This window comes from Balaenoptera borealis (genome assembly GCF_965194805.1).
Source record: "Balaenoptera borealis genome assembly, chromosome: 3".
Taxonomy (NCBI): domain Eukaryota; kingdom Metazoa; phylum Chordata; class Mammalia; order Artiodactyla; family Balaenopteridae; genus Balaenoptera; species Balaenoptera borealis.
This window is the reverse complement of record NC_138866.1, coordinates 13832288-13859362: the sequence shown is the minus strand read 5'-3', so window position 1 is coordinate 13859362 and position 27075 is coordinate 13832288. Positions and strand designations below refer to the sequence as shown.

Here is a 27075-nt window from a genome sequence, read left to right as displayed (position 1 = left end):
GGCGGCACCACCTCATCCCAGCTCTGGCCCAGCCCCGCTAGCCTCAGGGCTACTCTTCTCAGCCCCAGAAAATCTGTCTTTGGGGTGAGTTCACACTTCACCAAGCTCACCCCAGAGGAGATGCGTAATGGGGACAAGCTTATTAATTTAAAATGGCAGATTCTTATATCACTGTGGCTGGTGTATTTTCCCCTGGAGGGTAGAGGCCTGCACAGGTAGCCAGATTGTAATCTATGGTTTTTGAGTGAAGGCTGAATGTGAACAGGGAAAATTTGGTTTTTGATTGGTAAGTTTTGATGATGCCACCCCATTAATACAAACTCTCGGACTCCCTAACGGAGTCAGCCTTGCCCCAGTGGGTCCCTTCCTTCCCTGAGCAATGCTGGTTGGGTTCTAGCTACCTCCCCGCCCTCACTCGCCCTTTTGGCTTTCGTGATGAACCAAACCTGCCCTTCTGATGGACCCATTTCTCAGATTGTATTGGCACATCTGACAGAGTTCATCCTGCCTCGCCCAGGTGACTTCATCTCTCTCTGATCAATCGTGTGGATACTGTTTCGGAAGGTATTCTTGTTCCCTTCCTTCCAAGCCGTGTGCATTTTTCTGAGTCCTCTAAATGTGTCGAGTCCTCTAAATGTGTTGTAAATTCACACACGTTCATTTTTCACTAGCAAGAGGTTTTACCAGAATTTCAAGAAATCCGTGACCACTCCTCCCCACCCTCTAACCCACAGATGCTTTAGATCCAGGCCGTGTTTATGTGCCAGCCTGACAACTTATTAAGTGACCTTGGGCAGTGGTTTGCATTCTCTAGGCCTTAGTGTCTCTGCAAAATGAGAACATGAGAGTGCATAGCTCACTGTTGAAGAGTGACTGAGATATGGTCTAGAAAGCATCTAACCCAGTGTCCAGCTCAGAGTTAGCAGCTGATTACTGTTAGCCATTGTTTCTGTTATTTAAAATGTCCAGTTCAGTTACAACAGTGGATTGATGGCCATCCCTCCCCCTCCCCCTGATGAGCTGACATTCAGAAGAGGCTGAGGCTTATGCAGGATAGTCCCTAGCCCAGGACATGACCCAGTGACCTTCCCCCCTTCAGGCTTTGCGCTGCACCTCTGTCTTTTCTCCCTTTCTCTGCTCTTCATGTCCCTCACCCCTACCCCCAACCTGAGTGCTCCAGAATAAACAGGTTGGAGGTGGGAAGGACTAACTGTGACAGCCTTATTTAGGCTTAGCCTCCTGCGGTCTGGCCTCAGGCATTGTACCTCCCACCCACAGCCTGGAACCTTGGCTGGAATTTCACCCCCTCTAATCCTAATCTCCAAAGGACTGTAAAAGCAAGAATGGAAGAGGTAGAGGAGCCTTAAAAATATCCTGAGGTTCCCTCAGTTCCACTAGAAAAAGCATTCCCAAGATCTTAAAAGTTACAACTAGGTAATGTCTTAGACCATGTAATGAAAATGGTAATCCTTTTATTTGACCAGCAAGCAGAAGTTTTCCATTGTTTAACTGAGTTTTCTATTTTTTACGCATTTCCTTTGAAAGACATATGCGAGAGAGACTGGAACATTTTAATTTTTTTATCAGTACTATTTTACCTTCCACACTGCTTTACTAGCATGTAGAATAATGCCAGGGATTCAGATATCACCATTTCCTGTAAAGCCAACATTCGGGGGAGTCACGTGCACCTTAAAAAGGTATCTTGGGCTTCCCTGGTGATGCAGTGGTTAAGAATCCGCCTGCCACTAAAGGGGACACAGGTTCAATCCCTGGTCCGGGAAGATCCCACATGCTGCGGAGCAGCTAAGCCCATGTGCCACAACTACTGAGCCTGTGCTCTAGAGCCCCCAAGCCATAACTACTGAAGCCCGCGTGCCTAGAGCCTTTGCTACACAACAAGAGAAGCCACCGCAGTGAGAAGCCCGCACACCGCAACAAAGAGTAGCCCCCGCTCGCCGCAACTAGATAAAGCCAGTGTGCAGCAATGAAGACCCAACACAGCCAAAAATAGATAAATGTTAAAAAAAAAAAAAAAAAAAGGCATCTTACCAGTGTTTGGAAAAGTTGAGTGGTTAAGAACACTTCAAAAGCACTGCATTTGGTGCTTTCCTGGTGGTGCAGTGGTTAAGAATCCGCCTACCAGTGCAGGGGACACGGGTTTGAGCCCTGGTCTGGAAAGATCCCACATGCCGCAGAGCAACTAAGCCCATGCACCACAACTACTGAGCCTGTGAGCCACAACTCCTGAAGCCAGGGCGCCTAGAGCCCGTGCTCTGCAACAAGAGAAGCCACCACAATGAGAAGCCTGTGCACCGCAACGAAGAGTAGCCCCCGCTCACTGCAACTAGAGAAAGCCCGTGCACAGCAATGAAGACCCAACGTAGCCAAAAATAAATAAATTTAAAAAAAAAAAAGCACTGCATTTGAATAAGTGATTTTCAAGCCACTCTAACATATATAAGATCTCGTTCAGTATTTTTTAAGTCAAGAGACTATAAGAAAAGCTTAGCAAAGAAATATACTAATGTGAACAAATCACAGTTGGATACAAGAGACCACCAGACATCCTGACACCAAGAAACTGATCAAATAAAACAAAAACGAAGACTCAGCTACAGGGGCACCTGCTTTGTGCTTGCTGCTTATTCTCTCTCCCCACAGGCGTATCATTGAGAACCTGCTGTGCACAGACACCAGCTAGGTGCCTGGAATAGATCAGTGAACAAGACAGACACAAATCCTTGCCCTCCTTGAGTTTATATTTCTCTTCCCATGAAAAGTTACACTTACCCAAACCCATTTTACTAGCAGGAACTGTGTTTTTAAAAGAAAACTTTCGCAAAGCAAAATCACTAACATTGTAAATCACACACTGTAGCATGCAGTCCCTGACCACAGGAACACACAGAGGGAACCACGCCCCCCAGGTTGTCCTTCGTCCTCCCCCACCGTGGCCCTAACACAGGCCTCAGCCGGACTCTCACCCAGACTGTGCTGCGCTTTCATTTCCCTGGTTCTGCGCTCCTCCCCCGGATGCCGTCCTCCACGCTGCTGCCAGGCTCATCTGATCGTTCCCTCTCCTGTTTTAAATCCTTTCATCGTATTCCAGAAAAAAAAAAAAGACGTTTTTCATCCCCTTTAGCCTCAGATCCCGAACAGATTCTGTGAAGATCACCTTTAGAACTTGACGAAGGTGCACATTGCCAGGCCCCAGCCCAGACCTACTGAAACGAGCTCTCCAGGGGTGGGGTCCCAGAAAAATGTTCCGGCAATTCCCACATCAGCCCAGTCAGGGAACTGCTGCACAGACACAGTGGGGTTCAGCTTCCCAGCAGCAGGGCGCGCCTGCTTGTCTGCCTGCGCCCTGGACCACAAACTTGAGAGGCCTTTGTGTTTGTCTAGCGGAGTACCAGGCATCTAACCAGCACTACCAAGTATTACATATACACGTGTGACTGTATCATGAGGCAAGTTGTTCTCTCATGGGACAGTTTAGGAGGATTGCCTGAAACAGGCCTTCATCTGAGCCAGTGAGTGGTAATGGCTGATTTCCAGTAGTAATGGGTAAAAAGACACAACAGAATCATAATCCCCCTCTTTTCACCTTCCTCTTGGCCCTTTTTGTGGCCTTCCCCCACGGTAGTGGAAGGCCTTGCCGCTGGCATGGGAAGGCTCTGCCCGGGAGGTGCAGACATTTGCTCATTTATAAAGCAGAGCCTTGGGGGGATTTGCCAGGAGCGTGGTTTCCAGGTCCTCGCTTGGTCATCGTTGGCTAAATTTGAGGGAAAGGAATACAGTCATCCCTTGGTATCTGCCAGGGATTGGTTGAGGACCCACCTTGGATCCCAGAATCCACAGATGCTCAAGCCCCATAGTGAGCCATCCGTATCTGCAGTTCCACATCCCGATTCAACCAACCACTGATCGTGTAGTGTGTATTTATTGAAAAAAATCGCATATAAGTGGACCCTCACAGTTCAAACCCAAGTTGTTCAAGGGTCCACTGTAAATGCAGTGGTGGTCTTTAAGTTACAGCCTCACTGGCAAATGCCTGTATCACAGATCTGCACTGGTGAAGAATCTCTCTAATGGCTATTCATATAGCAAGGATTGGGGGGGTCTTCTGCCTGGGGGATGAAGCAGAGCAGACATTGCCCAACAGAGCAATTTGCAGGGAAAGGGGTAAATAAAGGGAAGTCCAGCCGCAGAAGATGGTGTTTCCAGTGGAAGAGAGCGGGTGCTTTCTTAAGGCCAGTGAGTAGCCAGGGAGTCAAGTCTCCAGCCCTGCTAGCCCCTTACCTCTTAAGAAACTTAATTACCAGAAAGTGTGGTTTCATGCTTTCAAACCATCTCAAGGCCAAAGGGGGAGAGAACAGGGTTCTGATAACTTGTTGCCATCTTTGGCATTCTTTTCCTGCACTTCCTGCTGGGAGCTGCCATTTGCATACTCGCCCTGTGATTATTCAGAACAAACAGCGAGGCTGGGCGGGAGGAGCAGCAGATACCACTGTTTGCCAGCTCGGCCTCCAAGCTACCATCTGCCTCTGTTCAGGAAAAGGAGAAAGCCTCCCCCAGGGGCTGCTGGCGGGGCCGGCGAGCAGCTGCTGCAGTGGGATGGTCCATCTCAGCTGACCTGCCAAGTGGCCAGTTTACTATAAGCACGCAACCCTTCCATCTCTCCATATTTCTCAGGACAATAATATGGGGGTTTATTTTTAATCCTTGCAGTGTATTTATACCCTACCCGTATTTTTTTTTAATTATTTCTTTTTGGCTGCATTGGGTCTTCGTTGCTGCACGTGGGCTTTCTCTAGTTGCTGAGAGCAGGGGCTACTCTTCGTTGTGGTGCTTGGGCTTCTCCTTGCGGTGGCTTCTCTTGTTGCAGAGCAGGGGCTCTAGGTGCTCGGGCTTCAGTAGTTGTGGTGTACGGGCTCAGTAGTTGTAGCTCACGGGCTCTAGAGCGCAGGCTCAGTAGTGTGGCTCGTGGGCTCTAGAGCGCAGGCTCAGTAGTTGTGGCGCATGGGTTTAGTTGCTCCGCGGCATGTGGGATCTTCCAGGACCAGGGCTTGAACCCGTGTCCCCTGCATTGACAGGCGGATTGTTAACCACTGCGCCACCAGGGAAGTCCCTACACCCTACCCATATTATTATGGTTCTTGGTGAAATGGTTTGACTCTGGCAGTAGCCATGTATGGTAAAAGAGATTTGTTCCAATTTTTTCAATTTGTGAAACATCAGTTAAAAGGAAGAAAAGTTCACACATATTGAGCACCTACAGCATGCCAGGAACTTTCACAGATGTTCTCTCATTCATGCTTCACAGTAATCCTGGGAGGTTGCTAATGTAATTACTTCCCATTTCAGAGATAGGGAACCTGAGGCCAAAATCCACATGCCTTCCTCAGGCTGCAGAGGAGGATGAAGGCAGGATTTGAACCTAGGTCATCTTTCCGTTGTACCATTCCAAGGCATGTTGCTTTCCTCAGCGTTGGTCTACGGTCATTATACAGAGACCTTTATGCCTTATCAATCACTAGCCTTAAGTTACAGAACAAAACCATTTCAGGGATGTGACGCTGGGCCTCTTGGTTCTGTGCGACCATGACCAGCTGCTGAGAGCAGAAAAATGGCCTTTGACTGTACCCATTGTCACTGTTGGTTTCTCCAGGTTCTTAAAAGAAGAAAATGAGCTGCCTTCATTTGTTACATTCTCTCGGTAGGGAACACTGCGTCTTGTGCACTACACGGGTTTATTTCATTTAATCCTCCTGACAGCTCCACGACTTAGATACAAATAAGGAAACTGAGGCTCAGAGAGGTGAAGTGACTTGTCAACATAAGTGGCAAGCCAGCATTCACCCCGGGCTTCAGCCTGCTCCCATGTTCACTCACCCATGTCTTAACATGAACCTTAACTACAAGCTCTTACCTATAAGGGCTCTCGTCGGGGCTTGATTCAGCAAAGACTCTTCAGGATTTGTAGACTCTGGCCCATGAGTAGTTTTATCCTGTCAGGTGGGTGAATTTTCTGTAATCCTATTTAAATCAGTATTATACTTACGTAATTTTTTTTCCCCCAGATCGGCCCTGGATTTGGAACATTCCTTATGTCAAAGCACCAGATACACACGGGAACATGTGGGTTCCCTCCTGAGAGCAGTAAAGTACTGTGAAGTTGACGTGTAAGGCATTGAACCCCAAACATTGGATGTTCTTGTTTGCACTGGGTGTTCACTTAATGTTTTATCTGCCCCCCTACAAAACTCTTTGCAAAGGTCGAGCTTTCAAACACAGATGTTGGTTATCCTTTTAATGGCCGTTGTTAACATTCTCACTTTAAAAAATTATATATTTTCTTAATTCCCTTTTCTATGCTTTGGAACGAAAACTATTAAACTTCACCACGTTAAAAGAATATATAGGTGTAAAATGATCTTCCTAGTGATGAGGACTTCCACGGCGGTGTCAGCACTTGTGAATTGAAGGTTGACTTGTGTCGGTTGTGCTCTGTCAGGAAAGGTGCTCTGGATCCAGCTGAAACTTCTCAGAGCAGGAATGTGACCTCTCACCCAGCCCTCTCTCAGCTTTCTGAGTGTGTCTCGGGGTTGCTGGAGGGAGTCTGGCGTGTGTCGGCTGGTGCGGCTACCCCGACGCCATGGGCCGTATTGACCGTCCTCACCCTGCAGCTTTAGACGACGTTTCATCCCCCGCCCCCGGCCGTGCTGGCTGCCTTCCCGCTCAAGGACCACCTGCCTTCCCCTCACCCATTCCCCAGAGTGCATGGTGTCTCCTCCGTCCCCAGAAATGTCCACAAAAGACAGCCTGCAGGATCATAAAAAAGCACACAAGTATTTCGCTCAGAAGACCCCCTGAAAGGTGAACTGATTGGGTGCCTTCAGTTCACAAGTGAGGGAACTGAGGCCCAGAAAGGTTCAGGACGTCCCCCAGCCCCCGGCTGCCTGGGTCAGAGCGACGAGCATCTTCCTGCTCTGTGTCTGGGTGCCCTTCCCACGCAGGATCGCGCTCTCCTTGGATGACAGAGCCGCCTCGCTTTCTTCTGCGTGAGGCTCATTTCCAGGTTGTCATCAGCTTCTCCGTCCTAGAATTTAGAATAGAGTTCAATGTTAATTTTGAAAGTTTTTTTAAGATACTAGTTTTCCAGACTGTTCCTCAGAGGCCAAGGATGTTCACATCAGAAAGCTGCTGGGGTGGGTGAGGGGCGGGGGCTCCTCCCTTCTCCTTCCCCAATCAGAGGAGCCTTCCTTCACCACTTTTACGTATTGGGTTCTCTAAAGGATACTATCTGGGTGGTTTTTTGTTTTGCATTCTGCTTAAAAACATGAAGTTGAAATGCCACTGAATTCGTTTAACCAGTTTCTTCCACTGGTAAGAAAAGTTAGGCTTAATCCTTTTCGCACCCTGCCTTCTACTTCAGGTGCGTTCAAACCCTGTGTCAGGTGAGCCCAGCTGCCTTGGAGGGCAACAGGGAGGGTGCCCTAGACCGGTAGTAGCGGTGGGGCCGGCCCAGAGCGGGAGCCCAGGAGTCTGAGCTGGGTGTCCAGGGGACTGCGGCCGAGGACCTGTGACTCCCGCCAGCACAGTGGTCCGTGCTGGGTGGGCGTGGGGGCAGTGCCAGCCTCCAGGCAGCAGGGGGCATCAGAACCACCGCAAGTAGTCGGCCAGCTCCGGGCAGGACCCAGGAAGCCTGGGCTGCTCGGGCCCCAGCCAGTCAAAGGATAGCAGACTCGAGCATGTGGCTCATCTGAGCCACATGACTGCAAAGTGGGTCGGAGCCCAGAGCTGGAGTCAGGCTGCCGGGCTTTGAATCCCAGTTCTGCCACCACTTCTCTGCGCCTTGGTCCCCTCACCTGTAAGATAGGGGTGGAGTAATAATCATTCCCGTTGCAGAGGCTCATTGAGACTGTCCGGTGAGTTAGGACATGAAAGTGCCTGCGCAGGGTGGGGACTGTACAGGGGACACCCTTGAGTCATTAGGTTTATCCTCATTTTCCTGAGAAGGAAACCTGGACTCAAACAGGTGAAGTGCTTGTCCAAGGTCACACTTCTAGAAAGTGCTCTCACCAGTGTTTGAACCCAGGTCCGGCAGCATCCAGAGCCTGTTCTGTACTTGCAGGTGGCCCAGGCTCCCGGGCAGTGTGGTGGACAGTATCCGAGGAGATGGACCATTTTCCCCCAATCCACTGTGGACAGATAACTTTTATAGGATACAGGATCAGGTGCTTGGATGTCACAGCACTGTCAGATTGCTAAGAAACTTTCTAAATGCTCACTTTTACTTTCTGTACTCATCACAGGCTGGCCTGGTCCACAGCCACACTTGGAGCGGCACCCTAGACCCAGCAGGGACCCAGAGTGCCCTTCTGGAAGCTGAGACAATCTCTGTAGGATGGGCTGGTTATGTATATCAAGGTACAGTTAGGGGAAGTCCAAGGTCAAGGGGCATGTACCCAGTGAGTGTGCAGGCCCAACCCCGGAGAGCTGCCTCCTGTGGCCCTTGCCCTGGTCAGCATGGGCTCAGCGAGGCAGGGCTAGGCCAGGCCAGCATAGTACCAGGTCAGTACCACGAGCTCTCTGGGCACAGTTGATAGCACATGTAGAAAATAAAGTAATGCCTCAAGAGTAATCAACATGGGATCGATTGAATCCCATGAGGTTCAACAAAACAAGAGGTTCAACCCCATTTGGTCCTTTTATTAATGTGACTGGCTAAATTACCCAAAGTGCTACAAAAAAGCATCATCAACGCCTGCTTATTTTTTTTTAATATTTATTTAGTTGTTTGGCTGCGCTGGGTCTTAGTTGCGGCACGGGGGATCTTCGTTGCGGCATGCAGGATCTAGTTCCCTGATCAGGGATCAAATCCGGGCCCCCTGCATTGGGAGCCCAGAGTCTTAGCCACTGGACCAGCAGGGAAGTCCAAACACTTGTTAATGTTTGAGGAAACCACTTCTGTTATTCTCAGGTTGGGGTTCAACAATTATTTCTCCCGAACTCAGGAAACCCTCACCTCCCCTCTGTCTGCCGTAGCTGCGTGCCACTTTTTATCCTTTTTCCCCACCTCCTTCCGTCCTTTCAAATCTCATGTAAACACTTATCCAGTGACTTTATACCTGCTGAGGGCAAACTTCCGTATAAAAGAATCCACCCTCTTCTTCATAAGCTGCCCGTTACAGGAGACTCATCTGCTGAGTAAGGAGTTTCTCTGCATGTGGACGAAAGGAACCGCTGCCTCTTTTTCTTAAAAAGTTTTATCTTGTTCTTTTGAAATCTTACCTAGTATCCTTTTACAGAGATGGACATGTAGCCAAAAATCTAAATGAGATTTTCATATTGGACAATGAATTTCAACAGTATTCTAAATGCTTAAGCATTTAAGAGACCCCCAAATTTTTGGAGGCAGGAAATTGTCAACCCTGACACTTGGTGACTTAAAGGAAGTCACCTGCCATTTAGGCAGGAGGATTCCATGTCCCCTCACTTCTCTGGTACTCTCTGGTGAAGAGAGGAATGATCTGCCACCAGCTTCTTTCTTGGGGGAGGGAGGGAGATGGGATTTTTAAATTATGTTTTATCCTCATACTCCTGGGAAAGGAGGCCTAGTTTTAACCATAGTTGATAAAAATCAGCCTTAGAAGTTCACTGATTTGGAGACTGTATTTTTCTACATAACGTAATAGCTGATGTTTCCTGACTTCTTCCTATGTTTCAACTCCTGTACTTAAGTGCTTGTTTAATCCTCACATCAGCCTTCTCTCTTTTTTTTTTTTATCTTTATTGGAGTATAGCTATTTTTACAATGTTGTGTTAGTTTCTGCTGTGCAACAAAGTGAATCAGCTATATGTATACATATATCCCTGTATCCCCTCCCTGTCTCACCCTTCTAGGTCGTCACAAAGCATCAAGTTGATCTCCCTGTGCTATGCGGCTGCTTCCCACTAGCCATCCGTTTTACACTTGGTAGTATATATATGTCAATGCTACTCTCTTACTTTGTCCCAGCTTCCCCTTCCCCCCGCCCCATGTCCTCAAGTCCGTTCTCTACATCTGAGTCTTTATTCCTGCCCTGTCACTAAGTTCATCAGTACCTTTTTTTTAGATTCCATATATGTGTGTTAGCATACGGTATTTTTCTCTTTCTGACTTACTTCACTCTGTAGGACAGACTCTAGGTCCATCCACCTCACTACAAATAACTCAATTTCATTCCTTTTACGGCTGACTAATATTCCATTGTATATATGTGCCACATCTTCTTTATCCATTCATCTGCTGATGGACATTTAGGTTGCTTCCATGTCCTGGCTATTGTAAATAGTGCTGCAATGAATATTGTGGTACATGACTCTTTTTGAATTATGGTTTTCTCAGGGTATATGCCCAGTAGTGGGATTGCTGGGTCATATGGTAGCTCTATTTTTAGTTTTTTAAGGAACCTCCATACTGTTCTCCATAGTGGCTGTATCAACTTACATTCCCACCAACAGTGCAGGAGGGTTCCCTTTTCTCCACTTCCTCTCCAGCCTTCTCTTAAATAACATCCATAAGATCCCACAGTGAGCAATAGCTCCAAGCTTCATTTTCCTAGTGTGCAAGTTTTCTTGTGTGGAAGTTATATAGTTGTCCTTAATAGAAATGATTAATATCACATGACTTTTCAAATGAACATGGTTTCTGCATCAGATTCAGTATGCTTAAAATGAGGATCTTAGATTTAATTTTGTTGCAACTTTTTCTCCCACATGAGAGTAAAAACTCCCTTTCTAAGAAACAGTGTCTAATATCATTTGATCCATCGTGAAACCATTTTTGGGTGATCTAAGCGTTTGATTCAAATCTTAAGACATTTTGACTCCCCACCCCCACCGCTTACTGTAGAGTTAGCGCTTTAACTAACCCCATCCTCGAGAATTCCTTGAGAATACTTGCTTTTGACTGAATATGTCAAAGAAAAAGGTTAGGTAGGCATTCTTTTTTTACATTCATAAAATGTAGCAATTGTGTTGATGCATGAATGATATTAATTGTAATGACAAAGTATAATGACAGAAGTCTGTACAGGAACTCAGTGACTGGCAGAAATAAATTAGCTTAACAATTGTATAGAATTAAATCTAAAATTCTTTTGATGATGTGCTAACACGTGTTATGCATAGGTCACATCCCATTGTGATTAAATCTTTGCCGAGTTTGCCAAGTTTAGTAGCCCACTTATTTCAAGCAATATGCAGGACAAAAGTACTACAAACAAAACTGTACAATTTCTTACTGAATTTCTATCAACTAGTAAGTTATATGTCTTAAGTGGCCGTTGCTTACATAATAGGATTCACAGGCAGAAACAAAAGATGAGACCAGAAAAGGGGCTCCTGGGAGATGCCAGCAGAACAGCACAGAGGCAGGGACCACCTCTGAGCCCCGTCTCTGTCCACCGGTCCCTGAGGAGTAACACTGACCCACAAGTACTGAGTACTTGCTGTGTCCCGGGTGCTGTTCTGTGATTTATGCATATTAACTAACTGAATCTTCATAAGAACCTGATCAAGGAGGCATTATTATTATCCCCACTTTACACATGGGGAAACTGAGATGATTTGTCCAGAGAGAGTCACGCAGCTGGCAAGGGGCAAAGCTGGGATTTGAACCCAGGCAGGACTGCTGTGAGGGGCCAGGCAGCAGGTGTGGCCAGTGCTCCAGTCAAGGAGCAGGGCTCCCATACATGATTTGTAGCTGTCGCTACAAAACCAGGTGCACTTGCAGACATTGTAACAGTGCACGGTCGGCGGGACAGAACCTGCTGGCAGTGCACAAAATCAGCCACTAAATGCCGCCTTAGCGTGCAGGGCTGAGCCAATGCAGTGTTAAAGCCAGAACCCGGCAGTGGAGCCGGTTCCTTTCAAGAGAGAACATCGATGGCTGAAAGCTTTGCCTTGTTAAGTATGTTCTCTTCAGTTCTCTGAAACCTGGTGTTTCCACTGACTCAGTAGATCTAAAGCACAGAGAACTGGCGCCGTAGAGGATGCTGGAGGGGGGAGGGCAAGAGGCAGCCCAGGAAGTGGGGAGCAGGGATGTGTTGAAATGAGGGCGCCTCATATATTTAAAGAGGGGTGACGAGTAGTCATGGGGCCAAAGCATTGCAAGTTTGGGTACGATTAGTAGCCCAGTTTTTACAACAGAGTTCCAAGCAAGTCTGTCTCAGCACAGAATCCAATTGCTGTGTATAAATTACACTTTATTCTCTTTAGGTCTACCAGAAGCTCTACTGAAACTGCAGTCTGATTAATGTTAATCAGTCGAAGGCACTTGGCTCAGTTTCTCCTGTTCCCTTTGTAGCAAGGTTTTCGGAGAGCCCCATTGCAATGGCCAGTTTTCTTAATACTTACAAAAAGACTCTCAGAAGGGAAAGGCAAAAGAGAAATTGCATCCATAGGGAATTATTATGGGTTATAATAGGTAACTTTATATACATCATCTCACGTGGGGCAGGTTGTACCTCATTTTATACGAGGGAAAAGTAAGGTTCAAGGTCACAGAACTAGTGTGTGTCCCTTTGTGGCCCCAAGGACACAGATGATGCCACTGTGAGTGATCTGGGTGGCTCTGTGTTCATAGGTCCTTTAGAAATTAACATTATGACAGCTGAATGCTGATTTTGTTTTCTTCAGATAATTGACATTACTAAAATTTAAAAGCCTCTAAATATTTGTTATTTAATAATACTTTATTAATATTTTTATGAAAGACTACATTAGTCAGGATGCTTTTATAGTTACAGAAACCAGATTAGTTAGGCTTAAGCAATGAAAGAGACTTTTAACACGAGTCTAGCAAATGCCAGAGGATCATAATGTAACCAAGTCTACCTTCAAGTCTCAGCTCTGCATTCCAGAATCTGGACATCATTCTCAAGCAAGCTCTCTCCACCTGGAGGCTGAAATTCCCACTCCCTCACCACCACCGCACGCTCCAGGATCCCATATTATATCCGGCTAGTCATTTCAGAGAAAACAAAATACTTCTTTCCCAATAGCGCTGGCCAAAGTCCCCTGACGCATCTGATTGGTCAGGTTGAGTCATGTGTCCATCCATGATGCAAGCACTCCAGATCAGGGACTGCCCCTGCTGAGGAGGCGGCAGGTGCAGAGTTCACCAAAGACAAGTGGAAAATGCCTGAGGGCCAATCCAGAACGAGAAGTATCTCTAGGTGAAGTATTAATATTGTGCCAGAGGAACCTTTTTTATGCCTTTTTCTTAAATAATGTGTGCAAGCATGCACATTTTATTTAAAAGTAAAAGGATGCAACTAGAGATTATCATACTAAGTGAAATAAGTCAGAAAGAAAAAGACAAATACTATATGATATCACTTATATGTGGAATCTAAAACATGCCACAAATGAACCTATCTGTGAAACAGAAACAGAATCACGGACATAGAGAACAGACTAGTGGTTGCCAAGGGGGAGGGGGTTGGGGGAGGGATGGAGTGGGAGGTTGGGGTCAGCAGATGTAAGCTATTATATATAGGATGGATAAACAACAAGGTCCTACTGTATAGCACAGAGAACTATATTCAGTATCCTGTGATAAACCATAATGGAAAAGAATATTTAAAAAATATATATATATATGTGTAACTGAATCACGTTGCTGTATAGCAGTAATTAACATTGTAAATCAACTATACTTCAATTCAAAAATAAATAAAAGCAAAAGGAAACCAAGATGGAAATTTTAAAATCCAAGTTTCTCGAAAAAGCTGGTTATATAAGTGAACGCTTGTAACTTGAGCGTTCTGAAGCAGTGATTTTTCAAACTTCGGGTCACAACCCTTTAGTGAATCATGAATCAATTTAGGGTGTCATGACCAGCACTTTTAAATGAAAGATAGTAGAAATTATCTGTGTGTAGCACAAAGTAAGGTTATTTTTGTTTAAATTTGTGTGAGTGGGTTCAGGGTTACAATCTAAAATGTATTCTTTCCCAGGTTTGCTAGTTCACCCACTCTGAATGAAGACAGATGGTCACCTGGGTGATGACTTGAGGTTTTACCAAAGCCTGAGTGGTGACTCACTCTTCATTAGAATTGTCTAGCCCCAGCTTTGCTCCCTCCCACCATGAGACCTTAGGCAAGTCATGTGATGCCTCTGAATCTTCATTTTCTCATCTGTTATATGGGCCTAATAGCTATCCTTCCTGCCTCGTGGGATTGTTGTAAGAATCAAATGAAATGGAGCTCCTAAGCACTGGTAAGAACTCCCTCAATGTAAATCGAACGATTCTTGGTAAGTACCAAACTGGCAGTCTCTCCCTGGGGCATTTAGAGAATGGTAACTCAAGTGTAAAAAACAAAACCCATGCCTTCTGAAAAATTAGCTACTTGCTACAAATATTGCTCCTTCACCCACTACTAAAGGCAGGTTTTTCTGACAGACGGGGGTAGATTGAAGAGTCCTGGATGCAGCAAGGTGGCTAGTAGGCCTCTGGATTCCAGAGGCGGGGGCTCTATTTTCAAGGGAGTCTTTGTCCGCGGGCCCAGGCTCTCAAACGCGCCCTGAACAACTCTGCAGAGCTGACCCACGTACTTCCTGCCCTGAAAGCACACTTCCACGTTGCCTCCTGCCTCTGGGAAAGAGGGGTCCTCCTGGAGGCTGAGTTGGGACTGAGGGTGGGGCTGGGAGTCCATGTTCATGTGAACCCCACGTGTGAGTTGACCCTTCGGCCCTGGGAGGAAGTCCATTTTACAAATAAAGAAACTGAGGCATAAAGAGATCTGTGAACTGCCTACAGTTGCCTTCTTAAAGACAGAGGGAGCTCCTGCTTCCTGAACGCCTCTGATACCACAACAGCCTCAAGAAATGGGCATCTTTAGTTGTGCTTGGATTGGCAGAATCTTCCTTAAGAGAGAGGAATGAACCGTGTGATCTCAGTGAGCCACTTAACACGTCTCTGGAAACAACCTGGAAGGAAGCACTTGGGAAGAGCCCAGCCTAGCCCTGGTTCTGCTCTTCCATTCCATTCTTCTCTGGCATTCCAGGACACACTTGGCAGTGGATGACCTCTCCCCTGGGTCTCTAGTTCCTGTTCTTGGTGTGGCACCCAGCCCCTGCCCAAAGCAGAACTGGGTGGCCTTAAAAATAAGTGCAGCTGTGGGGAGAGGGGATTGAATGCATGAGGGAACTTTTAGGGGTGATGGAAATGTTCCTAGCATGATTGTGGCATTGGTTACACTTTACAAAACCCCTTGAATTATACACCAAATTGGTCATTTTTATTGAATGTGAATTATAGCGCCATAAAGCTGCTTTTTAAAAACTCACAGAATGTATAAGCTCAGATATGTGCATTGTATGTAAATTCTACATAAGAAAAAATCAGGAGCTGAACTCTAGTTACATATATACTGAAGTATTTAGGGGCAAGTGTACTGATATCTACAGTTTATTTTGAAATGCTTTAAGGTGTATTAAAGGACGAGTAGATACATGATAAAGTATAGAAAAATTTAATTGTACAGTCTAGATTGCGACTCTAAAATTCTTTCGGCTTTGGTGTATGTTGAAAATTTCATTATCAAACGTTGTGGGGAAACCACGGAACTTCCGGTTTCTGGCAGCGCCAAATGGCTCCTATTGAACCAATTCTTTCACAAATAAAAGTATACGCTCTGGGGTGGAGCTTATACCAGCTACTGAAAGCGACCAAAAGCAGGCAGAAAAGAAGAGAGTCAACAACTGAAAGAAAGGCACTCCACTGGGTGAGTTTCCTGTCTTTTCACCACTTTGGGCCTGAGGTCAGGTTTTAGTCTGAGGTCAGGTTTATACATGGCAGGTAAACCACCAGTGGGAAAGCTACAGTCTTCTTGGCTTGGAGATCCAGAGTACAGGGTTTGGAGTATCCACAGCCTCTGAGAGTGAAGAGGGAAATAACAGAAGAAAGAGCCAGAGGGGATTCCCAATGTATTTGTAAACTCTGCTCAAATCTCTGGCTGACCGCTGAACCGTGCATGCGTGGCTAAGGCTAGAAGAACTGAACTAGAATTTGAGATACTTCCCACTGTAGAGATAATTTTGCAGTTGAGTTCAGCCAAGTTAACTGCCTGTTTAAGAAGTATTGTTTTTAGAGGAACAGAATCCAGAATTTCTCCATCATAAATGATATACAGCAGTCACTAGCCACATGTGATATTTAAATATGTTGTTAACATCGAAGTTAAAAATTCAGTTCCTCACTTGCACTAGTCACATTTCAAGTGCTCAGTAGCACCACGATGGACCACTTTATAGAACAGCATAGATATGGGATATTTCCCTCATCACAGAAGTGATGGACAGTGTTTATCTGATCAATTAAAATGTGGAGATTGTCAGAACTGACCAGAAAAATGAAAAGGAAGAAGACCGAACTGCTATATGCTGTCCGTAACAAATCCACCTTAAATATATATAAAGACAGAGATAGGTTAAAGGTAAATGGAAAAGATACCATGCAAATGTTAAGTAAATGAAGCCTGTGGTAACCAGATTAATATCAGACAAAATAAACTTCAAGGCAAAGAGTATTACCAGAGGTAAAGACAGACATTTCATAAAAATAAAAGGGTCACTACATCAGGAAGATATAATAATCATAAATGCTTATATTAAATAACAGCTTCAAAGTATGTGAAACACAAATTGACATAATTAAAGGGAGAAATAGACAATTTGACAATCATAGTTGGTGATTTTAATACTCTCAATAATTGTTAGAATAACTAGAACAAATGTCACTAAAGACAGAAGATCTGAAAAACACTATCAACAACCTTGACGTAATTGGCATTTATAGAACACTACGTCCAACAACTGCAGAATACATATTCTTTTCAAATGCATATGGTACATTCACTAAGACCATATTCTGGACTATAAAACAAGTCTTAATAAATTTAGGAATACTGAAACATACCAAATATGGTCCTCTGACCTGTGAATGAAAACCACTGCCTGCCTTATCAGTAAACAAAAGATGTGGCAGCCATCAAGCCACTGCAGCCACTCCCAGTGGTGCACCCTGAGGGGACTCAGGATGGGAAAGAACAGGATACTGGCCTTAGATAGCTCAGGTGCATATCAAAGGAATGATTTCAATGAGCCCAGACGTTGCATCTTACCATACACAGGGAAGTGCTAAATTCATTAACTTGAGATACCCAGTTTTCTTTAACAGTAATCTTTTGGTGTTCCAGCTACCTGGTTTTGGTTGGAAAACTCCTATATACCCTGGCTCCTCCCCTCCCTCTTCAGAGCAGTCCCTCAGAACTATCTGAGAAGCTGTGTCCTGGGCTTGAAATCCTCAGAAAGTCTGACAAAACATAATTCTTAACTTTTAGGATGTGCATTTTTTTTCACTTGACCACATTGAAAATGTTATAAATAATTTGTCTTTAAAAACAGACTTAAAAATTAACACAGCTAAATAATTTGTGGGTCAAAGAAGAAAAAATTGGAAAATATATTCAACAAAATGATGTAGAAATACAGCATACCAAAATTTTTAGGATGCAGCTAGCCCAGGGCTAACGGAGATTTATAGCTGAAAAATGGGAACATTGGAAAAGAAGATCTAAAATTTGTCACCTAACCATCCACTGTAAGAAGTTGTAAAAAGAAGTAAAGTAAACCCAAAAGGAATTAGAAGAATGAAATACGAGTAGAAATCCCAAGTGGAATTTATCCCAGAAATGCAAGGTTGGCTTGACATTAGAAAAGCAATAAATGAAATTCAAGATATTAACAGAATAAAGGAGAAAATTATATGATAGTTACACTAAATGCAGGAAAAGCATTTGATAAAATTCAGCACTCATTCATGTTTAAAAAAAACTCTCAGAAACAAAAGTAAAAGGAAACTTCCTCAACCTGATAAAGGGTATCTATGAAAAACCCACACCGTAGTTAATGGTGGAAGAACTAAAGGCTTTCCCCTAGGATCATGAACAAGACAAGGATGTCTGCTTCCACCACGTCTAGTCAATATTATACTGAGGTCCTAGCCATTGCAGCATGAGAAGAAAAAAAAAACATCAGAAAAGAAGAAGAAAAACACTATTTCCGATGCCATGGTTATTTACGTAGAAAATCCTAAAGGGGGACTTCCCTGGTGGCACAGTTGTTAAGAATCCGCCTCCCAATGCAGGGGACACGGGTTTGATCCCTGGTCCAGGAAGATCCCATATGCTGCGGAGCAACTAAGCCCGTGCGCCACAACTACTGAGCCTGTGCTCCAGAGTCCATGAGCCACAACTACTGAGCCCAAGTGCTGCAACTACTGAAGCCTGCGCGCCTAGAGCTGGTGCTTCACAATGAGAGAAGCCACCTCAATGAGAAGCCCACACACCGCAACATAAGAGTAGCCCCCGCTCGCTGCAACCAGAGAAAGCCCATGCACAGCAACGAAGACCCAACACAGCCAAAAATAAATTAAATAAATAAATAAAAGAAAATCCTAAAGGAATCAACTACTTAAACTAATGAGTGAATTTAGCAAGGTTGCAGGAACCAAGTTAATTTGTAAAAATCATTTGTATTTTTACATACTACAGCAAACAGTTGGAAAATAGGATCTTGATATTTCACTTACAATTTCATCAAAAAACCAATATACTTTAGAATGAATTTACAAAGATGTGCAAGATCTCTACATGAAAATTTGCTAAGTCTGAAATAAATTGAGGGCTATACCTCATTCATGAATAAAGATGTCAGTTCTCCCTAAAATAGATCTGACACAATCCTAATCAAGATCTCACAAGGTTTTTTCTGATGAAATTAACAGGCTGATTCTACAATTTTTATGGAAATGGTAAGATCCTATAATACCCAAAGAAAATCTTGATAAAGAAGAGCAAAGTTGGAGGACTCACACTTCCTGACTTCAAGACCAATTATAAAGCTACAAGTTATCTAAATACTGTGGTATTCTTATAAGGATGGACAAATAATGAGCAGGGTACAAATTCCTATAATAAATTCACTTTTGTCTTTTCAGCAAATGACACTCAAATAACTGTATAGCCACACGGACAAAATATACCTCGACTCTTACCTCACGGCATACAGAAACAAACTTAAGATAAATCATTGACCCACATACAAAAGCTAAAACTATAAAATTTCTACAGGAAAAAAACCCATAAAACTTATGCAACCTTAAGGGAGGTAATGATTTCTTATTACACAAAGAGATCCAAACATAAATGAAATGATTGATAAATTGGGCTTCACCAAAATTAAAAACATAAACATCAGAAAACATCTTTAAGAAGATAATTAGGCAATCCAGAGACTTGTCGAAAATATTTCCAAGATACATATCTGAGAAAGGACTAGTATCCTGGATCTATATAAAGAATCCCTACAGTTCAGTAGTAAAAAAGAGAAACAAATCTTTTAATGGATATTCAACAGAGATTTTACAATATTTCAAAAGATAAAAAAGCAGATATATGAATGGCCAACAAGCACATTAGTCATCAGGGAAATGCAAATTAAACTACAATGAGATACGACTATACATCCACCAGTATGTTTAACATTAAAATGACTGATACTGCCAAATGTTCACAAGGATGTGGGACATCCAAGACTTGTATCTTGTTGGTTGGTACAGCTACTTTGGAAAAATGTTAGGCAGTTTCTTATAAAAATTAAATACACACCACCCCTATGACCCAGCAATTCCACACCTAGGTATTTACCCAAGAGGTATGAAAACATATATCCGCAAATACTTGTGCGAGAATGTTGCTAACAGTTTTATTATTTATGATGGCAAACATTTTTAACAGCCCTGGTTTCTATCAATAAGAAGAGAATGAATATTCAAACAATAAAAAAGTAGCAATAAAAGAACAGACTACTAAGGCATACAACATGGATAGATCTCAGAAATACAGTGCTTTACACAAAAGAATACATAACTGTATGATTCCATTTATATGAAGCTCTAGAACTAAGCAAGACTAAGTTCTACAAAGTGAAAACAAGTTGATGGTGGAAAAATCCAGAACAGTGATTTCCTCTGTAGGAATGTGGGTAGGGATTTGCTGGGAAGAGACATACAATATTTGGTTGAGAGGCTGCATAGGTAGGTGTTTAATTTGCAAGAGTGTACGCATTTGCGAGACCTCATTTAATGGTACACTTAAGATGTGTGCAATTCATAGTACGTAAATTTTATCCTCCTCCCCAAAAATGTGGAAGTAAATAGGGTTGTATTGAACTCTAGGTAGTAATATGCAGGGAGAAGTTGGGGAGTGGGGTGAGGAGGGGGAGTGTAGTGATGTCTACAACTTACTTCGAAATGAATCCAAACAAGATGGGTTGATGGATGGAAAGAGGGATGGATAGATACGTAATAAAGCAAGTATAGTAAAATGTTCGTGGAGAATAAGGCTATTCACTGTAAAATTCTTTCAACTTTATGTTTGAAATTTTTCACAATAAAATGGGATGGGGGAGTAATTGCAGGGCTCACCCAGCGTGTATACACATGCTCCTCCTGTAAGCGCTGCCACCTAAAACTCTTGCCCTCGATAGGCTAGATAAAAGAGGGGCATCCGGGGGTGGATAACGGGAGAGGAGTGGGAGAGGAATCCTAGCAGCATCAGGGCTTCTGATGGCAGATGTATTGGAACCCGGAAGTGTGTTTTTTTTATTCTCTGCTCTTGGGGAGTATAGGTGGGTGGCCTCTGAGCCTGGGGCCACTCTCTCGGAAGGCGAGGAAATTCTCCTTAGCTCGAAGATGCCCATGCATCTTTCCCCCTTGTATTCATATTCACTCCCAAATGCCAGGGGCTGGTGATTCCGAAGGGGCAGTGTTGGCTGGGTACGCAGGTGGGGGCGAGATGTGTCTGAAGGGGACGGAGCGCCCTCTTCTGGCCCTGGAGGGGCCCACACAGGCCCGCTAAGCACCTGACCTGACCCTCTTCTTGAGCACCCAGTCCCAGGATCTGCGCGTCCCGGATGGGAGCGCCGCAGCCCCCGGGTGGCCCAGCAGGGAGCCGGGCATCAGCAGGCGGAGACTAGTGCTGGGGGCGGCTCCGCGCGGCGGGGAGGCGGAGGACGGGGTGGAGTCGCCACCGCTGCTGCCAGCCGAGCGGCTCCACCTGTTGCAGCGTCGGAGCGCGCGGACCAGGCAAGGCAGAGCGCGGCGTGCACCTCTGCTCCCTGCGCAGAGGGACCCGGAGGACAGTCCTGGCAGAGCGGCGCGGAGGAGGGCACTCCCCGGTGAGTGAGACTCTAGCGCGGCGCCAGCGCCCCTTGAAAGGCGGGGTCTCGGGGAGGGGCCCCGGCGGTTTGCTAGCGAGCCTGTGGCTAGGGTGGGGTAAAGCGCTCTCAGCGGAGCCCTGTCGGCGCAGGATCTCTGGAGCCCACCGAGGCAGCCAAGCCGGGGTGCGGGAGATGGAACTCTCCGGGGTCACTGTCTCCTGCCCGCGGGCTCCTCCAGTCCCCGGTCCTTGGCAGCCTCCCCAGGAGCTGGGGCTGGCTCGCGGCGCGCGCTTCGAGCGGGCGGATCCGACACGTGGGGGTGGAAGACGCCCCCGCGCGGGATCCAGAAGCCAAGGGCGTCTGGTCCGGGCAAGGCTAGGAAGGCTGCCTGGGGGAGAGGCCCCTAACTTCCTTCGCTCCGTCACTCCAACCTCCCTTTCTGGTCTCCTCCTCCAGCAAGTCGGCCCGCCGGACGCCGCGCAGCGTCGGGGGCGGGCGGGAGGTCGGAACCCGTGAACCGCGCTCTGCGCAATCCCTCTGTCCGTACGCCCGCCCGGGACCTGCTCCAGCCTCTAAGCGCCGGCAGCCGTGCCGGTGACCCGAGAGGCCCGAGGCTCCGCGCGACGCCGAGCCTGGGACACAGCACTGCGGCTCCATCTGGGGAGGCACTTCCAGCACCAGCGGACTGAGACCCCGCGTCCTAGCCGTCGGCGGCTTGAGAAGCGACGGTCAAGGAGACGGAGACCGCGGGGCTCCGCTCACCCGTCAGCCTCCGAGGCCCCCAGACCTTTGCTTTGGGGGAAGGTCAAACCCACCCGAGTTTGCCTTGAAGATGCGCCACGCCCCCTCCCCAGTCTGAGCCGGGCAGGACACCAGGGGGAAGCAGCGGCCGCATCCCCGTGCCAAGCAGAAGCGGACTCTGTGCCGGGTCACTCAGCTCTTCAGCTTTTAGGAGAACTCCTAGGGGGGCGGGGACGGCGGCGAAAATGCGGATTTGAAACCGGGAGTCGAGGCGGACGTCGGGGGCTGGCGCTGCAGGAGCGGTCGACGCGGCGGCCCCGGGAGCCGCGTGGCCTGGAGGAGCGTCCGGCGGTCATGGGCGAGCTGGCTGTCGGGCGGCCGGGGGCCGACTGAGCGCCGGGCCGAGACCCCACCTCCCGGGGCGCCCGGGCGACAGTCAGCCGGCGGCCACTGCCGCCCGGCTTGGGGCTGCCCCCGGGGGTCCGGCCATGGCCGGCCGGGGTTGCGGCTGCAGCTGCGGCCCGGGCCACCTGAACGAGGACAACGCGCGCTTCCTGCTGCTCGCCGCGCTCATCGTGCTCTACCTGCTGGGCGGCGCCGCCGTCTTCTCGGCGCTGGAGCTGGCGCACGAACGCCAGGCCAAGCAGCGCTGGGAGGAGCGCCTGGCCAACTTCAGCCGCCGCCACAACCTGAGCCGCGACGAGCTGCGCGGCTTCCTTCGCCACTACGAGGAGGCCACCGAGGCCGGCATCCGCGTGGACAATGTTCGCCAGCGCTGGGACTTCACCGGCGCCTTCTACTTCGTGGGCACCGTCGTGTCCACCATAGGTAAGTGGGCCCTGCGGGAGGGCGGAGGGGCGGCCAGCCTCGCAGGCGTTTTTCTGGCCCGGCGCTTCGAAGGGCGGGACCGCGCTTCCCAGCCCTGCATTCATCCACCTCCGCGCTCGCCCAGGTGGCACCGATGTGAGCTGTTGCCTGATCCCCAGGTGGTATTGCCTCCCTGCTTCTTTAAGTGAGGTCCACGGACCAGCTGCGTCAGCATCACTTGGGAGCTTGTTACAAATGCAGTCTCAGCCCCTCCCCAGACCACTTGAGTCCGAATCTGCGTGTTAAAATCTCCAGGGAATTTGAGTGATCCTTGAATTGGAGACGTACTGCTCTGGAAGTGTTCCTAGTTAAGGAGACTGACCTTGAATTCATGGAACATTAGGGAGGAAGCTTACAGATCGGGACAGGAACCTATAAACATTGAGTTAGTACCATGCATGAGGCACTGGTCTGAGGGGGAGAAACAAATTTTAAAAAGACTGTCCATGACTTAAAACTTAATAAAGAGAAAAATAGATCGAAAACGAGATTGGAAGTAAGGAGGCCGAAGTGCTAATGAGGATGGAAACTGTTTTCTGCCAGGAGGAAGCAGGTGGGGGTGGGGAGAAGGGACCTATGGGCTGAACCACATAGTGTTGGCCTGATTGGGGTCTGGAAACTAAAAGTGCTTTACACTCCGGAGGAGGAGAGAATTGCGTTCAGGGTCCAGTGAGCTCCCTGATCTGTAGGGAGTAGTGGAAGGAAAGCTAGGGGGATGGAGGGGGGAACTTTACTGACAGACTCAGGAGCTAGAGCTTATCTAGAGGCAATTGGAAGCTATTGAGAGTTTTTGAGCAAGAGTGTCTCATGGCTTTATTACCAGCAGAAGGAAAAAGTTTGGGAGTCTTTGCACCACGCTCCTAAGGATTGTTCACACTTAAAGCATACTTGAGTGATAAGGGGGTTGGGAAAGATGCTGTAGAAATTCTGAAGAAAGCAGAGAGCTGGAGCGGAGGAGGGGGCTTTGGAAGGCTGCGCAGAAAGGGAGCGGCTCCCGGCTGGCTGCCGGAGCACCGGAGCTGCCTCAGGGCCGGCAGGGGGCCGTGCAGGGGCTCGGCTGCTGTAGCCTCTGTGCTGCCGGGAGAGCTCGTCAGTGAGGCGGTGCCAAGGCGAACTTCTTTGAAGCTCCCACGCAAGGTTGTCTTTGGTAGACGTTCTTCCAGGAGAAGGAGCGCAAGGTACAACAGGGATCAGCCTCAGGCCTGATTAGTCAAGAAGCCCAGGGTTAGTCCAGAAGCCCAGGGCTTCAGCTGGTGAGTAGGAGGCAAGGTGGAGAGGACTGGCATGATTTCCGATACACAGGCTGCGTCTGAAGTGCTTTGTGCTGAACTGCCCAGCTCACTACCGCAACCCTCTCTCATTTCAGGCGGCCCTGCCCATCCGTGGGCCATTATGACACCACGGTAACTGGGTATCGGCTAAGAAAGACTTTCATAGCATTCTCCACGATGACCAGAACACGGGCCCTGACGGGGATGGAGACAGAGTAATACCCTCCACGGTTCTCTCCCCCAGCCCATGTTCTCCACTGGACTCTCTTAGCAGAATTGCCTAAGTCCTCCCATTTCTCAAAAGACAGTTCCAGAACTTCTATGTAGGGAGGACTTTGGGTGAACAAACTGATTGGGAAGGGTTGCTGTGGAACTTTCCTTGAATCTGCTATGTCAGTGTAGCTGGTACAGGGTTTTGATTTAGATTATTCATTTGGGGGTGGTTTTGGTGGGAGATTGGGGAGCTAGGTCCTCCCCACCCCCTTCACAGGCCCCCCGTTTGTACTTCCCATGGCCATGGACGTAGGAAGGAGCAGAGTGTGTGTAAAGACTGGTGAACACCAATGCCAGAAGGAACCGCGGTTGTCGTGGATGGGTGGGCATGTTAGCACACAGTCATCGGGGGCACAAATAGAATAATGAAGCCTGATGGAATAGAAGGAAACCTGCACCGAGAGTCTGGAGTTGGAGCTACTGACCCTGCCTGTAAGTTGGGCCGGTTCCTTAACATTCTGAGCCCTATCCTTCTCTTCTGAGATACCTACAAGTGCCCACCTTGGTATCTGGCACATTGTAGCTGTTGAGTAAATATTAGTCCTGTCTCCTTCCCACACCCTGCCCCTAGGCCCTGCCCCTCTCGCAGGGTTCTTGCTAGGGATAATGAGTTCATATAAGTGAATGTTCTTTAAACAGAACAAAGCACTATGTAAGTATGGGTTTATTTTTACTTTCTCATTTCTCGCATGTCCTTAAATTGTTTCATTAATCGCTGATGTAATAACAGCACTTGCAACCCTTTATTGGGGTACATAATTAGGCACATACTGTGATTATTATGTGAATATGTGATGCAGCTAATTGCATAGATTAACCACAATTTCAATCAACACAATTCATATATGTGATATGTGATTCATATGTATGAAGTGTGATTATCCCTGTTTTATAGATGAGGAAACTGAAGCTTCATGTTCTTTGTAAAATGAAGAAAAAAAAAAAACCATCTGTAATGACATCACCTAAAGTTGACCATGGTTGACATTTTGGTCATTTTTTTAAAATTGAAGTATAGTTGATTTACAATGTTGTGTTAGTTTCAGGCATACAGCAAAGTGATTCAGTTATACATACATATATATCTATTTTTTTCAGATTCTTCCCCCTTATAGGTTATTACAAAATATTGAGTATAGTTCCCTGTGCTATACAATAGGTCCTTGTTGGTTGGTGCATTTCTTTCTATTCTTTTTTCCCTATGGACACACATATGTACATATGTATTTTTCTAAATTTGGATCATATTCTATAAACCCTTTACATCTTGTATTTTAATCGTAGTATTACATGATGGTTTTTTCTTCTAAAAATTAGTTCCACTATGCTTTATTCTGCAAAGATGTTGAGGTAACAGATAACAAGAAAGCATACAGTAGAATAATCATAAAATGTAAATAAAATCTCAGAACTAGGAAAAAAAGAAGAACAGAAATATGGAAAGCAATTGGATCTAGGAAATTGGTAGAGAGGAGCTTTGTCTTAGCTGAAGTTCCCTCAGAAGCAGCTTCTGTGAGCCAAGAATTTGAGTGCAAGCAGTTTATTGGCAGATTCAAGGGATACAGGGAGGTGAAGGAGGAAGTGATACAAGAAAGGGAAGTCAGTCAATATAGGGTATGGTATTAGGCAGAAAGCATAGTGGGCAACTGATCCTTAATCTCAAGTGGAAGCTTGAGAACAGTGCAAAGCTCATGAACCAGACTTACCCCAGGCAAGGGAGCTGGGGTATTTATACACCCACACTAGTCAGAAATTGGTTAAAAGCTGCTTGGAGGGTGGGGGAAGCACAAAAATATAATTTCCAGGTACTTCTGTCCTGATTTTTCATGGACGGCCCAAGAGTAGCCTTCTGATAAGATATAGGCACTGGCCATTTGAAGTCAGGCCAGTGTGTCCAGAAATGGTAAAGGAGATCCCAGGGGGTGAGGACTGAGTATCACCAGTGACTATTCAAGCTTCAGATTTGGCTGCAGGCTCCATGGCGGAGTCATGACCCACACTGGAATTCTTTTTTTTTGCCTGTGTTGAGTCTTCGTTGCTGCACGCGGGCTTTCTCTAGTTGCGACGAGCGGGGGCTACCCTTCGTTGTGGTGCGCAGGCTTCTCATTACTGTGGCTTCTCTTGTGGCGGAGCACGGGCTCTAGGCATGCGGGCTTCAGTAGTTGCAGCACATGGGCTCAGTAGTTGCGGCACACGGGCCCTAGAGCACGGGCTTCAGTAGCTGTGACGTGCGGGCTCAGTAGTTGGTGGCACGTGGACTCTAGGGCGTGCGGGCTTCAGTAGTTGTGGCACACGGGCTCTAGGAAATGCGGGCTTGAGTAGTTGTGGTGCGCAGGCTCAGTAGTTGTGGCGCGCGGGCTCTAGAGCGCAGGCTCAGTAGTTGTGGCACATGGGCTTAGTTGCTCCGTGGCATGTGGGATCTTCCCGGACCAGGGCTTGAACCCGTGTCCCCTGCATTGGCAGGCGGATTTTTAACCACTGCACCAGCAGGGACGTCCCCACACTGGAATTCTTAGTAGACAAAAGGAAGCGTACACCTTTTCCCAATATGCAATCCTCAAAAATATTTCCCTCTTGGGATTTTATATGGGAAACATTGCATAGGACAGTGGGTGATGCTCACAAACAACAATTTCCTGGAAAATGC

The 27075-nt window shown here is 46.7% G+C and overlaps 2 protein-coding genes across 7 annotated transcripts in view; both read left to right on the top strand.

The window, feature by feature from the left end:
- TDP1 (tyrosyl-DNA phosphodiesterase 1) overlaps positions 1-14081 on the top strand; it is an 84506-nt gene extending 70425 nt beyond the window's left edge. For 2 of the 6 annotated variants that reach the window (XM_082383698.1, XM_082383701.1), the window contains exon 16: positions 6084-6436. In XM_082383698.1, coding sequence (XP_082239824.1) covers positions 6084-6157 — 74 coding nt within the window. In that variant the 3' untranslated portion in view covers positions 6158-6436. Of the gene's footprint in view, positions 1-474; positions 4974-6083; positions 6437-14009 lie in introns of those variants that run through there. The other 4 variants (XR_014242226.1, XR_014242227.1, XM_082383700.1 and 1 more) reach the window with 4 other exon arrangements.
- A 7086-nt stretch (positions 14082-21167) lies between these two features.
- The window catches only part of KCNK13 (potassium two pore domain channel subfamily K member 13), a 119399-nt gene continuing 113491 nt past the window's right edge, over positions 21168-27075 (top strand). The window contains exon 1 of the mRNA XM_082383730.1: positions 21168-22845. Coding sequence (XP_082239856.1) covers positions 22506-22845 — 340 coding nt within the window. The 5' untranslated portion in view covers positions 21168-22505. The remainder of the gene's footprint in view (positions 22846-27075) is intronic.